The sequence below is a fragment of the Numenius arquata genome, chromosome 1, assembly GCF_964106895.1.
Source record: "Numenius arquata chromosome 1, bNumArq3.hap1.1, whole genome shotgun sequence".
Lineage (NCBI taxonomy): Eukaryota > Metazoa > Chordata > Aves > Charadriiformes > Scolopacidae > Numenius > Numenius arquata.
In genome coordinates this window covers 17,800,907-17,817,768 of record NC_133576.1, presented here as the reverse complement: position 1 = coordinate 17,817,768, position 16,862 = coordinate 17,800,907, and the positions used below count along the sequence as shown (strand labels likewise).

The window sequence follows — 16,862 nt, the reverse complement described above, 5'->3', positions numbered from 1 at the left end:
GATTCTGCTTACTTACCAAGTCTAGTGGTGTTTTAAAAAGCAAATGGAAATGGAAACTAGAAACAACCATTACTGAAAATAGGTTTTAGACAATTCATCTTTGAGGACCTGTATTTCTGCAACCACGTAGACTTTGCCAAGCACTATTATGGATGCTCAAAGAACTGTCCAAACTTAATCACATGGCATTTGGAGAAGTATCTTGTTAGTGTTAAAGCTTCTGCTTTATAGTTTCATTTTGCCTTTTCCCAATTCTTATAGCAGACAAACAACGATCAACTGTTTGTCATCAATCTTATTTAAACAACTCCAGATCCTATTAATCTCTTTCATTAAGCTTCCTAAATGATTTCTTTTGCAGGTCAAAGATTATTCATCTAGTTACTTGTTTCTCACATGGAAGCCACGGTGGCCATGGCCTGAGCAGGAGCTGGCAGGGGGGAAGGGGGGGGGGGGAGGAAGAAGAGGGGGAAAACCAGGGAGAGCACACCGCCACAAAGCCAAGTATGCCTTTTTGGTCATAGAACAGCTACTTATAAGACACTGATGGTTGTGAGTGAGCTAACACTAGCAGAAGAAAACCAAGACAGCAGTAGATCTGCACCATTCTAAACATTAGCACTGGTCTCAAAGGGAAAAAAAAAAAACCCAAACAACCCCAAACCTTTGTGAAAAGTGTGGTGTTCCAGTTTTGCCTGTAATTTTTCAACTAGATAAAAAAATTAAATAAAAATTGTTTTTTTCTACAGCATTCTGCACGTGTATCAAGAGATGAATCATTATTAATAGATGCAATGCTAAAAAGCAAAGTGCAAAACACTGGAGAAGTGTGCACATATTAGCCATCTTTAGTCTTGCTCCAACTACATTTTCAGAAATTCAGATCATTATACTGACAATACTAGAGCTTCAACCTGAGATCTATTAGCCAAACTAGGTCCTTTACATTTTGCTTACTGTCGTGAGTAATAGAGGTACAATTGCAGGTTTACACGTATAACACCAGTGTAAAAAAACAGATCTTTACTACAGAAATAACAAGTGAACACAAACGATCCACTAAACCCATCTATTTCCATTTCTTCATGTGGGCTGTTCAGTGCCTACCACAAAAATCTTTTTTATTTAGTCTGCTGCTATGCATTTGAAGAGGGTGTTTCTTTCTTTGCACCACCATAACACACATGATCAATGATAATAGTTAGAAAAATGTCACGTTGTAAGACAAAGATGTAAAATACACTCATGATTTAGCTAAACTTAAAAATTTTGTCTAAAGGAGCTAATCTAGGTAAGAAGAAAATCTTCTACTTACCGGTATCGTATTCTTCTTCATCTCCGATGCTGAATACTGGTTTCACACCACGGTAGGGTTTTCCTACTCTGTCACTGCTGCTGACATGTCTGTTTACAATGAAAAGGGCAGCAGAGGACAGGAGGTGAGAGAAGAAAACTAACTTTCAAACTGACGGTATGACTCCTACAGTAACATAGTAGCAAAATGTAAACACAACTGTGCAACAGAGAGGACGAGAATTTCATGAAGCTGCTTGCAAGGAAGCTGTGACTGGCACATCAAGCTCTTTGGTTAGTGAAAGCATATATTTCAGTTACTTGGCAAGGCTGACTGTTGTAACAAAGTAAAAAGAATTACTTCTTTGTTTTAAAAAGAACTTTTGGTCACCTTCTCAAATCACAAAATACATTAGAGACCTGAAAACTGACAACATGCTATGCAGTTTCTAGCATGAAAGTGAAATATTTCTGGACAGTCAGGGCCATTTTACAACGATGCCAAATTGGGACGGAGGAAAAAAGACTATTAACTAACATGTCCGGAAGCTTGTTTTTCTAGTTAATTCCTTAAAAGATAACACAATACTTTAAGCACTTCAAGTGGAGTTATAAACCATCCACTGTACTGTGACCTCTGACTTCCTCTCCATTACTTTCTCCAGCACGAGCCAAATCCTGAAATCTTTGGTCAAGCAATCCCAACTGCTAAAACCCCAGCATCACTGCGATTTCTGCATAGCTATTGACCTCAAAAATCACGTTTAAATCTATTTCTACAGATCATATCAAATGGCACAAAAAATATCACAGCTGAGTCTTCATATCTGAGAGTAACAGTTGCAAATCCAGAGATATTTAAAAGCTCCAGCTCAGAGTACTGTGATTGTATGGTCACAGCTGACATGTTAAAAGTTCTGGCTCTCAACTGCTGAATACCTCAAAAATATGAGAAAACCTAAGGGTTCAGAAATTCAAAAAATAGGCAATTGCTGAAAAAAACACCACTTCCTGATTTTAGCCTGTAGAACTGACAGCATGTAGTAGTTTTAAAAAAAAACAAAACCAAACCACACCTGTTCCTTTCCCCCATTTCAATTTCTATAACCTCCCTCCCTATAATGTGTATTCAAAATTTCTTATACACGATAAGGCCTGATTCTTGTTTTAAGTGTATTCAGAAACTCCAGACTACATGCTACTGCAGAACCAAGTTGGAGAGGCAGCCTCTTCAGTAATACATAAATGAATGCTCGTACTTACGTATACCTGAAAGCATATTCGAAAATTAAAAGAGAAACCTACATTTTCTATGGCTAAAATTTACTAATGTAGACAAAACAATGAAATGTTTAATAAGGAAAAAAACCAAACCCAAATACCACAAATGCATTCTACAATGAAACAAAAAATAAACATACAAAAACATGCTCATTAGTGTTTAAGACAATAAGCATCAATGACACTGACAATTCAAGAGGGCAGTGCTTCTTTAGGGAGGCTTTTGTAAATATGCTTTAGTAATACATAACCAATTGAGTAAGAAGAAGGACGTTTATATAGTGTCAAATTGAATTACACAGAGAGGATTTAAAGAGAAGATCTCATGGCTGTTTTAAGATCAAAGTTAGACAAGACAAGAGAAAGTAAAAAGCTACTTTAAAAACCCGGTAACATCTTAACCTAGAAACGGATTTCCTTTGACCTGTTTGCATGGAAGGCCATCATTACATTGTTACAAATTGAATGCAATTTCCTTCAGTGGCAAATCCGCAAAATGAAATGTATTGGTGATAAACACAAAGTGGATCCAATCGCATGGATGGAAAAAGAATGCCATTCCAGGCTTTTAAGAGCTGCAAATTTAAGAGAATAAGCTAGTGATCCACAATGGGAGCAAATTTATTACTTCATCTTCCCAGTGAAAGAACATAAGCAATATGAGTGAAAGGAGCAAGTAAATAACCAAAGTATAACCTCAATATATCAAAACTTCTCGGTTACAAATATGGATTCAAGTGTCTTTCAGTTATCAAACACAGTCACCAAGTGTTTTAAGTTGGATTCTTAACACTTTCTTACCTAAAACCTGATCAACCAAATGTGGTGAGAAATCCCCATGATTGTTAGGGTTTCTAAATTAACAAAATATATTATGTGCTATTGGGATAGTCCCACTTTTTTATTTAAAAGAAAATAATAATTAAAAAAATAATGTCCGTTAACATTACTATTGGTTTGGCTTACACAACACCATTCTGTAACGTTTATGGGTAAGTCTTATCTCAAATTATGTGAAAACGACTTGAAAGAAAAACTGGCCAAAAATCCCTGCAATCCCAAACAGCATTTTAGATATTCATTAATTCTTCCAGCACCAACCTTCATGCTTTTCAGTCTATGAGGGTCAAGAGCTATAATATAGAGTTCCTAAAGTATAATCAACGTTCCAAAGAGATTACACAAGCTGTTCTTCATTTATCACAAGTTATTTTATATAACCTTAATTCACAATTTTTATTCCTGAAATAATGAGGCGATAACTCAGACAAATGTGGGACCCCACATTTGTGTGAAACACAGCGGTTATGTGAAAAAAATGAGGGAGAGATGCAAGACGTTTACTTATAACTCAGCATTTTTCTTTTCCCAGTAACGAGCACCTCTGTTCTATCAGCATGTGATGAGAACCATAAAAATTCCAGAATTCCAAACAGAATTTGTGTATGGGTTCCCTGTTATATCTGAAGTCTGATGATGCTTTATGAAGAGTTTATAACAAGTCCTTTTCATAGTTGTGGTCTCTCCTGTTAAAATCTTAAGTCATAATTTGTTCAGTAATTGCTCCTGGTGTCTTTCACTAGTACAAGTCACTAATAAAACGCATATAAGAAATGGCAAGTAAAAAAAAAAATTCCATAAAAAGCAATAGTAAGGAAGAGAACAGAAACAACAAAGCAGAAACTAAGAGAAGAAAGCACTGCCAATACATTGTTTTTCTTCCTCTAGTCCCCTGACCAGTACTTCTAAAAACCAATAGCTTCAATATATTCAGAAACCCTAAATTAATATAAAAATAAGTGAGCAATTTTGTCAGTGTAACCAATGCTTACAAATATTGCGATGCCATGCTAAATACGACAAAGGTGGTTTTAGTCAGACTGCTTAATTATCAAGCTTACCGCTCCAGGCTTGCTCTGTCTGGCCAGGGAATATTGAAAGGTATTCTATAGTACATTGGGGCAGAGGACGGAATAAAAGAAATAAAAAAAGTTTAAAGGAAAAAATCTAGATAAGTAATTGAAATGCTCTATATTGGCAATGTATCTTCTTCAAGGAGGATGCTTATAAATAAAAGCAATGCTTCATGACAGCTAACCACAAGGTAGAGAAATATTTATAAAAACTCTACTAAAAGATGCATTTTTCACTCTATGTATAGCTTAAATATAAGCCTTACTTGAATTCTTCACACACTAAAAGCTACTACCAAGTGCTACTTATGAATTGTTTGCCTCTATCTGTGAAATAATAACAATTTAAACAATAATTTTCCAACACCAAAAGAAGCAACAATCTGTACCTTTTGATTAGGTACAAGACTACCAGAAACTGCTGTTTGTTCAGCACGTATTTTAAATCCTGCTATCAAACACTCATTAGCTCTGTAAGATTCTTGAATACCAATGTTTCAGCAACATAGAACTCCAAAAGCTGTATTTTAAAGAACTCTAAAACAGGCTATTCAATTAAAGCTTTGAGAGATGAAAGCTGTTATTCTTTTACCTAGTTAAGGTAAGAATTTGGAATGATGACTTCCAACTTTGAAAGTGTCTTTTAGTATTTTTGCACATTATTGTTCCCAGATCTACTTGAAGATACATAAAGTGATCAACAGTGGATTCTGGGTTTGAAAAGCGGCTTTACATCGGGACTTGAAAAATCAAGATCTTCAAAAAAGTCAACCTCAACTTGACAAGACGGGGCAATATAAAAACCCCAAAAAACCCAAACCCAACCAAACAAAATACCATGTCTAGAATCCTTCTGTCATTCACCCATTCCATTAGAGTCAGGATGGGGAGAAACTGGAATAAAAGTGAAATCATTCTTGACTTTAGACTGAATACAGAACTGACACATTATAAGAAGTCAAATGAACGATGTAGTGAGAAATTCTAGATAAACATTCAAGAGACAAGGCTGCTCACACTGGCCTTGCAATACTAAGACAGCACAGTAGGCTTACAGTGCTATGATAAAATTGTGAGTAGGGCAGGGATAGGAAATCTAAAAGCTGAACTGGAAGATAACTTTTTTCCCAACTAGCAGAGTCTTCACATTTACAAAATAGCCACCTGAAATGGGAAGCCATCCCTCACTGCTAATTCACAGTGAGATACATATGACGCACCTGTCGACAGGAGTAGATGTATTTTCAATAAAACTAATAACTTTTTCTTTCACATTCACAGATTTAGTCTTCAAAGCAACCGTCATTTTGTTCACCAGGGACTTTACTCCTTTTCCGTCACCTGATCCATTAGGAGAATCACCCTGTAAAAGTAACTCTTCTCAGGATTAATCATATAAAAATAATGTTATTTCATCTCTAGTTTGTTAAGAAAGGAAACAGACTACAAAATAGCAACCTACTTTTTAGGACTCAGAAGAAAATAAATTACAGCATTAAGTATTCCTTTAGAGTTCTATTAAATTACAGTAATGATATGTGTCTGAGGTAAAGATGATCCAATAAAGCAAGCTTAACAAACCTTATTACTGAGCACTCTGCCATGCAAATCTAAAGAGGAGGGAATTGTATTAATGATAAATTGTATCCAAATTAACAGCCAAATTCTTTCTACAACACATCAGCTGTAAAACAGAGACAATTTTGAGTTTTCCCATGAAACTGTAGGCCAGTTTTATAGTAATTTATTCCCAGAGTGAAGAAGCACCAGGAAAAGAATTGTCCATTACATATATTCTGGTGGAAAATGACTACAGCAAGTTCTTCACTGTAAGCTCTTGCTCTCAAGAGGATAAAAACATTTAGGTCACCTCCAACTAGACAGTTAATATAGTTTGAAATTAAGCACACAACTGAAAACAATCATGACTTGCAGTAATGCATTTTACAGAACAGGATGAGGAATATAAAGAAAAAATTCAGTACACCTAGGACTCCCATCCCACTGCCACTTGTGCTTAAAATTCACTTACATCAACAGAGGAGTTTATGCTACTTCTTGAGCCTGATGTACTAGCAATCCAGTGGCCGTATCCATTTTCTGGTCCTTCCACATTGATATCTGCTAAGTGCTGCTGGAGAGCTGTTGAAAGGCCATTAAAAAAACATTCAGAACTACAGTGGAATTAGTCTGTTGATGAAAACCTGTATATTCAAGACAGATCAGTAATAATTTTTGCTCCACATGATTTAATAAAACAGAGAAATTCAGATACTTTCAGTAGTAAAAAGGCATTAGGATAATCTTTATTTTACTAAAGAAAACAGTTAAAATACGGCAGCAATTAAAAATAAATCACTGCTTTGATCCTAAAGATAGCTATTATTATATTGTGTATATTGACTAGCGATGCCTCTATACTCATACTGTAGCACAGATGTCTCTACTGTTGTAGAGCCTGATTGATTCCAGCAACACAAGCTGCCAAATTATGAGCTGATGATTTAAGAAAACACAACAACAAATAATAGTAATTATGAAGTAGCATCTTCATATGGATCTGCAATTTACCGAGGCTAAACATCAAGAATAAGTTAGAATAAAGAGGGAATTTCCCCACTTCCTCTTTTAATTTTTCACCATTAGAAATCTGGGTAAGCCATAACAGCTAACCACAAATGTGTAAGTGCAGAGCCTTGACTTACGCAAAACAAAAATCTGACAAATGAGACCTATTTGCTATTCATTTTGCTGATTTCTAACCAAAGCCTAATAAAAATATCAACAGCGTACAGTTATTGAGTTTTCTCAAACCAAAGCTCATTATTAATAAGCTTACCCATAAATCCTCCTTTGGCAATGCTTACATACTCCTTATTTTTCTGAAATAAGCAGAAAAGACATTTTTGGTTGAAGTAAAAATCTGTGGAATAAGTTTTGCAAGCATGGTAATGAAACTTGGGTTATTTCATAAAAACTGTAAACTTGAGTAATATAAAAAACTGTTAAGATTTTAAGGGGAAAATGCTGTTTAGCATCAATGACGTGCAGATACACTTTATTTCAGCTACTAAAATCAAGAGCAATTTAGTTGTACCTGTAAGAAGTGTGCTAGCACCATGTTCATATACATATCTTCTTCTTCCCTGCCACTTCCCATGAAGCAGAGGTGTTCCCCACCAGCTATGGAGCCAGACTCAATAGATTGTTTTTGTGCTTCTAATAGGGATTTTACAGACTGTGCAAATTCTGATGGGTTTTGAAGCATCTGTGGAATGAACACACAAGAAGTGCTGTTTGACACCAACATACTGTAACACAACTTGCAAAAAGATACAAACTTTCAAAATTATAATAATTTGTTGAGCACAAGCAAGGCAACATCGGCACTGTATAAGACACACACACAAAAGACAGCCTGAACCAGATCTCACGATATGTAAAGAACAGTGAAGAAGTTTCATTAATGGCTTTTCATCTCAAAGATTATTCCCTACAATGGTTTCCTGGCATTAAACTTCTAATAACAGAGATGAACCTGGTGACATTCATCCAGCATGGTTCATGAAGTATCCTAACCATAACCAGCTGACACACACTGCAGAAGTTAATTCCAGTATGTAATTTAAATATATACAAACTAATTCCATCCAATTTAAGAATTGTCTTCATGGACTTCTTTTTCATATATTACTAGGTTTTAAAACTATTTAATGATTTACCATGCTTATTTCTACTTTATTTAATACGACATTCAATTAAGGCTAGCAGAAGGACACCCACATACAATGGGGAAAGTTTTTTCCTAAATAATTTTTGAGCTAGGTTAAAATCCAGAATATTGTATCATAGAATCATTTAGGTTGGAAAAGACCTTTGAAATCATTGAGTCCAACTGTTAAACTAGCACTGCCGAGTCCGCCCCTAAACCATGTCCCTAAGCACTATGTCTACCCATCTTTTAAATACCTCCAGGGATGGTGACTCAACCACTTTTCCCTGAGCAACCTGTTACAATGCTTGATAACCCTTTTAGTGAAGAAATTTTTCCTAATTTCCTAATATCCAATCTAACCCTCCTCTGACGCAACTTGAGGCTGCTTCCTCTTGTCCTATCGCTTGATACTTTGGAGAAGAAACTCGCTACACCTACCTCGCTACAACCTCCTTTCAGGTAGCTGTAGAGAGCAATACGGTCTCCCTTCAGCCTCCTTTCCTTTCCTATATAAATATACTTGTGCAAATAATACTGAATAATACATCATTGTAATCAGAGAGGTAAAGATAACAAATACAGGACTGTGCTTCTTAACTAAGAAAGGTAAAAAAGCATTTTTTGGGATATACACATAAAAATCATTCCACACAGCATCCACACACTGCTTGAAGTGAAATATTAGAGGGCTAATCTAGAAGTGAAGAATACACTGTAAGTCAGCTGAACCATAAGTGATTTGGGGAAAAGAGGACAGAGAAAAAAATATGATTGAATGTTCAGTTAGGAATTCATAATCAAATGGAAACTAAAGCAAGATCTTTAATGAAATAATTAGCCCGCAGTACATCTCAGTCCCAAAATTAATGCACTTTCTTGCTCATATTGTACAGCAAAAACTTTAAAGGAGCAACCAAATCCTTTTCAAGACATATGCTCTTTACAAGCAGGCTGTAGTAAAACTGGCTGGGGGAGGGAAGCTCCTTGTTAAAATTGACACCTTTCATTAGAAATTACAATGCTAAAAAGAGGTTTCTCCTCCAAGCAACGTCTAGTCTTCAGCCTGTTTGAGTTTTCCAGTTCTAAGCAAAGAACAGGAAGTCTGGAATCCCAAATTCTAATGTCATTAGGAGCTAAACTTCTCTGTAAAATGATAGTTCCTTTACAGAAGCTAACTTTTGGAACCTCATCACACAGCTGGACACTGCAGTCCACAGACTAGAGCCTAAACAAAGGATAAATTAGTTTTCAAGAGAAACATCTCTCTCCTCCTGTTTCACTTAGGATTCAAAAATCAGAAACAAAAAGCATACAAACCAAATCCGAGTCTAAATGGAATGCTGTTGATAAATGCCCAGCATTGTATTGCTCTGCAGGACGACAATCCACTACAAAGAACCTTACTCCTTCCTGAAAGAGAAAGATTTGGCCTGTTAGAAAAGTATAAAATATTGCAACTATTGCTGGGAAAGTATATAATTCAATTATATTTTAATACCAATTGCAAGACTACAGGAACCCCTCAAAGCGGCTAACAGCTACTGGAAAATCTTATTTAATTTCATTAATCTGAACTTCTACAGTTACCAGACCACCAACAATATTCTAATAGTGATTTCCCATTAATACATCAGCTTGCACATCAGAAAGGATCACACAAGTGCACACAATGTAATTATTTCATCTCTTTGAGAAAAAATATAGTGGGTGTGAGGGCACACCATCAACAAGACATCAGAAGGGACAACTCTGAAGTCCCAATCCAACAGTCCATTACTACTCGGCATAGCGCATAAGGATAGCTTTATATCCCACTGACTTAAACAAGATATAAACAGATGCTTAACTTTATTTGGACTAGGGAAAAAAAAAAAAAAAAAAAAGTATGCATGATGAAACTGGGACATGGAAACTGCTACAAAAAGCCAGTAGTCAATAAGGAACACTGTAGTCTAGCTACACTATTATCCACATATTGGTCATAAATTCTCTAAGTGAAATCCCTCCATCTAAGTATGTGTGTAATTAACTACTACAGAAAGAACTTGAATCCTTTTTTTGTTTGTTTAAACCTTTAATTGACAACAGACAGATATTTCATAATGGCATTCTTCTCAAAGGTACTGAGTAGTGTGTTTTAAATTTTCTTCTACAATAGCTACATTTGGAAAGGAAATCAAATTAGTGAGATACTATGTTAAGCTCTCACTCCTCAGATTCAAATCAGCTGCATTAAGCTCCCCTGTGCTGTAGCTCTAGTTGCTACAGCGCAAATGCATTGCAGTCAGCAGATCATTTACAAGGGAGAAAACTTCAAGACAGGAATACTTTTTCCTGAAAACCAAATTCATCTGTGCTGTTAGCACAGATTTGTGCTCACACATTTATGATACACAAAGCAGTAAGTGATTCTTTCCCTTTTCCATAAAATCGGGGCGGGGAGGGAGAGAATAATTCAGTATACTGACTCCTTGTTGTTGATTTGCTTGAAGAATCTCAGACACAGAAACTGCTAGACAGAGAGCCTGGCTCAAGTCTGTGTCATCATCTTTGAGGCCCAGCAAGCTGCTGCCAAAAAGACTGTGGTTGTCCTAATAAGGCAAGAGGAAAAAAAAAAAAAGTTAACTGAAGCCATTGTATTTAGATGTAAAGGCTTAAAGTAAAACTATATGCACCATGTCACAAATATTAAGCCCGATACACACATATCTTGTCCACATAGTCATCAAATTTTTGATCAGCTGAATTTTTTTCTGAAAATCATGGCAAGGCCTGAGCTTCCGTTATAAGCACGCTTGTTCACCACACTCACCATGCCAATATGATGAAATAGCTCTGGGTTTTGTTTTTCAGCTCAGTTTTGTTTGTTTGTTTTTTCCCCCAAAACCTCACATAACTGTCTACACACATCAGAGAAAGTACATACAAGCCAAAGGCAATGACTATCAACTACTTTTATTTCATTAATTCAATGAATTCAGATATTCTGAGTAAGGAAGAACTGCAAGAACAGTGCAGGTGATGACAGCTTTATCTCTAGTGAGTGACTTTTTCCTGTTTGCTGTTGGAAGTACAGCTAGGACTGCTGTGCAGTTTACTACAATGCAATTGTGTCAGTATGGCATTTTTGCTTCATCAGTTCTTACAAGAACTTGGTTTGCAAAACAAGGTTAGCAGTCATGAAGTGAGAATATTGCAGGGAATATGCAAGGGATATGGGATATTCCCTGCAATATATATGGGATATATTCTCTGCTGGGAGGCTTATCTCTGAACAAGGAGCTCCTGGACAAACTCAGAAAAGGAAGCCTACAGAGGTTGGAAGCAAGGATAAGTAGCCTGAGAGGAATACAGAGAAATTGTTCGAGCAGCCAGGGATCAGGTTAGGAAAGGTAAAGCCCAGATAGAGTTAAGTCTGGCCAAAGACATCAAGGGCAACAAGAAAAGCTTCCATAGGTACGTCTGTGGCCAAAGGAAGACTATGTAAAACGTGGGCCCTCTCTGAAAGGAAACAGGAGACCTGATCACCTGGGATATGGACAAGCCTGAGGTACTCAATGACTTTTTTGCCTCGGTCTTCACGGAAAGTGCTCTAGCCACACCGCCCAAGTCACAAAAGGGAAAGACAGGGACTGGAAGAATGAAGAATTCTCACTGTAGGAGGAAACCAAGTTTGAGACCATCTAAGGAACCTGAAGGTGCACAAGTCCATGGGACCTGGTCAGATTCATCCACAGGTCCTGAGGGAACTAGTGGATGTTGCTAAGCCACTATCCATCCTATTTGGAAAGCGTGACAGTCTGGTGAAGTCTGGTAGTGAGACACTGGAACAGGTTGCCCAGAGAAGTTGTAGGTGCCCCATCCCTGGAAGTGTTCAAGGCCAGGCTGGATGGGGCTTTGAGCAACCTGGTCTAGTGGGAGGTATCCCTGCCCATGGCAGGGGGGTTGGAACTAAATGATCCTTAAGGCCCCTTCCAACTCTAACCATTCTATGATTCCATGACATGTTTCACTTAACCTTCTTACCTTTCAAAGATCCTAACAGTAAATACCACCAGAGTAACAAGATGAAAAAATTGTTTAAAAAATCATCACAATGAAATATTCAAAGGTACCATCAGCAGGAGCTTAAACAGTCACCAAAAAGAAGAGAATTTCAAAATTACTTTGTTATTACCTTTCTGAAAGAAGCTGGAGTTTTGCTACAGTAATATTGTGCCAAAGAGAAAAGATCTTCTATATCCTCTAAATCAAGATTGGCTGGTGAGGTTTCTAAGAATTCTGAGATATACAAACAACATAAGTGCACCATTATTTCAGACGTAGAAAAGAAGCCCCATACATCTTTTCACATCATAAAATAACTTATTTTCAGCAAGGCCTAACACAATTGAGTTTATTAATTAAACATGAATGTTGATCCACTCTCCAGGTGGAAAGAGAAGATACAGGAAATACTTCTTATCCATAAGAAACCTATGCTATTTGCTAGAAGTTCAAACATTCTATGCAAATTATTTTTTACCATACTCTTACCTCTGTGTAGTTTTAGCTTTCGGTTGTAATACTAAGTCAGCTGCCTTTTCTAAAGGGGGCTGACCAATAGAATCCTCTAAAACAGAGTACTTAATCACTAGTACTGTTGTATGCCTTAGATAGCACAAGGGTGTAGTTCCGCACTATACGGCAAAGATGCAAAATTCCAAGTGCCTTCATTTTTAACTACTAGGAGATTATTAATTGTATTCTATTATGTAATGTAAAAAAACATAAAAAGGCTGGTGCAATAGGCTCACAAGAAATGGAGTGCAATTTCTATAAAAACAGAAAAGGGTAAAGACAAGAACAATGAATTAGGCTCAAATCGAGTGCATACAAGTAATAATCTGGAAAACGCAACAAGTGCAGTAGATTTAAGGAAGGATTTGAAAGTTGCTGCTTTCGGCCTAGAAACATGGTGATTGTTTCAAGTGCTCCAAATTGGAGTATAAAACTAAGTGTGGGAGCACTAAAAGGAAACACAAGAAAACAATGTTAAAGACAAGGCAAATGTGATGCAACACAAGAATAGTAAAATAGGAATTACTGGGTGAGGGGATTAATTAATGAGAAAGTCACAGAGAAATAATTAAATTTTCAGTTATTTAGTAATTAAAAATAATAATCAATGGGGATTATATTATATGGTAAATATTTCACTAGCAGCTATATAAGAGAAGTACTTACTTATCATTTCTTCTTTATCTGATTGTTGTGCTAAGATAACGTCTCTGAAAACAGTAAAGTCACAGGCATAGATTAAGTCAGTAAAACCAAAATGAAACAGCAGTGGATTAAAACTGTGTCAGCAAGAAATGTCCCAAAGAATTAACTACATACTTACTTTGCATTGACAAGGATGATTAACATTAAGAAATAAATAAAGAATGGATCTGCTTGTTGTAGATATCCATCCCATATTGCCTGAGTGACTTCAGCTGAACAGTAATATGAGAAAAGGCTTCCAAGCTAAAAATTTGGAAAACAGTGTGAGAAAAAGCAATAATCAGGAACATTCTTATCAGGATAACATTTTTAACAGACACAAGATATCTAAAAGAAAATAAAAACAACAAAATTATGTTAAAAACATACATTTGCACCATGTACTGAAGGATGGTTCTATCCTCAGAAACAATTTTTCTAGAAACAGTGCAGTAATGCTACAGATTATCTGTGAATGAATATGCCTAGTGTGAAGGCAAACTCAGCTGTGCATTGTCAGCCTTGCAAATTCAACCAGAGAAAACACAATGAGGCTAGAATCCTCTTTAGGTCATAGCCACTGCCCAAATACCAATTATACCAACAAGACAATAATAAGAGAATGTATTTACTCAACTAGCTTAGCAAATAGGACTTTGAAAGGATCCTGTAAACAACATTCTTTCCATTTTTCATAGTAGAACCAAGCTAATGGAACACGGTTGCACATTACTTTGACAATGTCACTTACTTAACATAACATTACGATGCTTTATGGCTCAGTAATTAAACATTTGCAAGCAACAGAAAATTTTCATTACCATTTAATAACCTGTTTGCCTGTTTCCATGTTCCCATTTAAAAATACATCCTCTCTGATATGCACAGTTCAGAGTGGATAAAAGAAAAGGTAGGATCTTCTTTTCATACGTGCCAGGTAATATTTGCAATCACACCTAACTCAAATGCATACCAGCTGGCTTCACTGGGGTCTTACTGAACTTGCTGACACATACAAACTCTGTATCAGAGCCACAGCTTTCAAAAGTTCAGTATCTGTCTTTAAACACATGGAATATTTCAACACTTCCTAGTATACTTTTATAACAAACAGTAAGAAGATCTATCCCATTCCGAGTCAAACGCAACTGAAGATAAATATGTCCCTGAACAACAAGGCAATAAAGGTTTCTGAATGTTGCTTATGTATTTCTACATGTTAGAAATACCTCTATATAGACTTGAGCTTTTTGATAGATCGAACAAAGAATTTTAATGTAATCTCATATTAAAAAATGAGGTTTAAGATTTTTTTTGAAGACTATACAACAGAAAGCGCGATATTAAGACTGGCAGCTACACTAGCTTATTTGCCTACCTCCTTTCAAAGGGAAGATTTTTTCCTAATGAATCACTAAACCCTTAACAAACAACTTCAAAGAAGTTTGTATTTACTAAGGAAAAGTCCTGATTCCTCTTTTGAAAGCTGATGACTGGTAAAAGGCAGATTTTCAGAATATAGGAATTCTTCCTGGACACATTTTAATATTAAAATTGGTAGCAGCCTAAAAAAAAAAATCATCTTAAAAACCCCCACAAATACAGATCTCATGGCTTAATAATTCATTTCAGTCTTATTTCTTTAACCGAAAGTCATGGAGTTATGAAAAATTTTACAAAGCCAATGGATATGAAAGAAGAGCCTAGAGAGCTCATCGGGCATATAAAGCCTTCTTTATTAATTTACAGACTTTGCCTCTACAAGCACTGTATCACGATTTTGTATTGCACATACTAAGTAGCATTGAAACATGAGAATTTTGCTGCTTTATGTTGTAGTCTTGCTACACAAACTTTATTAAAAAAAAACAATGATTGAGGTAAGCGTTTTTATAACTACTCCCAACTCAAGGCAGTTTTGAAGTTAAGATGAAAAGGAAATCACCAATTCTTGCAGAGCTGTAAAATATATGTGCCTAAATTCTATAAGGCATAACACCATATGAGGCAGTCAAAAAAAATCTCCGTGCTAATAGATATAAAAACTATTAGTAATTTGACTTTAAAAGACACGTTAGGCTGATGTTTATCCATATCTACAATCATACAGCTGCCCACTATAAAAACTAACATCATAATTTGTTACTTTTTGAGTATGTCAGTTGCTCTCATTATTATTTATTCCAAGTAGTTCTTAACATCAGTGGCTCAATTAACATCCAGTACAATAAAATTGTCACATTAACAAGATCTCATATCTTATTTTAAGCCAAAAACCAAAAAAGCCCACACTATATTAAAACATGCAATATATTTCAACATATGCAGTTCTAATCTCTTGTACTACTCTTCCATAAACTGGTAACACATACTTAAATTTTAACAGAAATTTATTTTTCATTATGTTTCCCTACTTTCACTTTATTACCCAGTTGAGTGCATAGGAGTCTGGAGTCATCTTCTTAGTATCAAGAAAGGAGCAGAGTTCAGGCTCATGGTACTGAAGAAGCAGTCTAAAGAGATGAAATGGTCTTCCTTTCATAAAACAATCCCTAAAAAGTAGCAGTAAAAATAATCATCATTAACACCATGTAATATTCCAGTTTTCAGACTTACAGTAGCAATTCTTTATCAGTTGTGATTATGCAATTTCCTATGTTGATCTTTTAATTCACAGGGACTGATCATGAAGTCAACTTGCCTCATGAGTTAAAAAAACCAAAACAACAAAACATCCACAAACAGTGAAAAACTCGCTGTATTAATAATGCAGGAGAAAGAATAAAATACTGCCAATACTTAATAGAGTATACAATACAGAAGTATTTAAAACAGATTTAAATATCAAAACAAGGCTAGCATGGTAACAATGTTGTTAACTGAAAACAGTTAAAAAAATATAAAGCATTGGAATATGGCAGCCAAAGGAAATGTAAAAGATGCTTACTTCATACATGAATAACAATTAAATGTCAATTCATCAAGCTTGAAATACAGGAGTACTTAAAATGAAGAAATAGTTGTTTAAAGACATTAGGAACAAATCTCAAGTGTTTAAAAAGTTAAGTAAACTTATATGAAACTTAAAACACAGATCTCCAAAAACAATTATCACCCTAACTTTCTCAAACAAGGTATGTCTATGGTGGTGAAATGGAAATATTCACAGCAAATTATACATGGGGATCCTTTTTTGAAATTATCACAAGAACTCTGACTTCCCATTAAGTTAACAGGACAAAAAGTGTGAAGAGAAGAAAAATGCTCTATTAATGAATTTAGCATAGAAATCTAGATTTGCAAATTACTTTCTTCAAATGGTTAATATGGTCAACTATTCCAGTCAGCCAGTCACTTCTTGACCACCTTTTAACATTAAGAATGGTTATATACCCCAAAATAACTTTAAAAAGAAT

The 16,862-nt window shown here is 35.6% G+C and overlaps 1 protein-coding gene across 3 annotated transcripts in view; it reads right to left on the bottom strand.

The window, feature by feature from the left end:
• Positions 1-16,862, bottom strand: part of TBC1D23 (TBC1 domain family member 23) — a 36,849-nt gene that overhangs the window by 6,153 nt on the left and 13,834 nt on the right. Inside the window, exons 5-17 of one of the 3 annotated variants that reach the window (XM_074145168.1) lie at positions 15,875-15,998; positions 13,586-13,710; positions 13,429-13,472; positions 12,380-12,483; positions 10,671-10,793; positions 9,520-9,612; positions 7,585-7,755; positions 7,327-7,369; positions 6,520-6,629; positions 5,708-5,850; positions 4,476-4,520; positions 1,685-1,687; positions 1,316-1,404 (exon numbers count right to left, since the gene is read on the bottom strand). In XM_074145168.1, the coding sequence (XP_074001269.1) occupies positions 1,316-1,404; positions 1,685-1,687; positions 4,476-4,520; positions 5,708-5,850; positions 6,520-6,629; positions 7,327-7,369; positions 7,585-7,755; positions 9,520-9,612; positions 10,671-10,793; positions 12,380-12,483; positions 13,429-13,472; positions 13,586-13,710; positions 15,875-15,998 (1,217 nt within the window). The remainder of the gene's footprint in view (positions 1-1,315; positions 1,405-1,684; positions 1,688-4,475; positions 4,521-5,707; positions 5,851-6,519; positions 6,630-7,326; positions 7,370-7,584; positions 7,756-9,519; positions 9,613-10,670; positions 10,794-12,379; positions 12,484-13,428; positions 13,473-13,585; positions 13,711-15,874; positions 15,999-16,862) is intronic. The other 2 variants (XM_074145185.1, XM_074145176.1) reach the window with 2 other exon arrangements.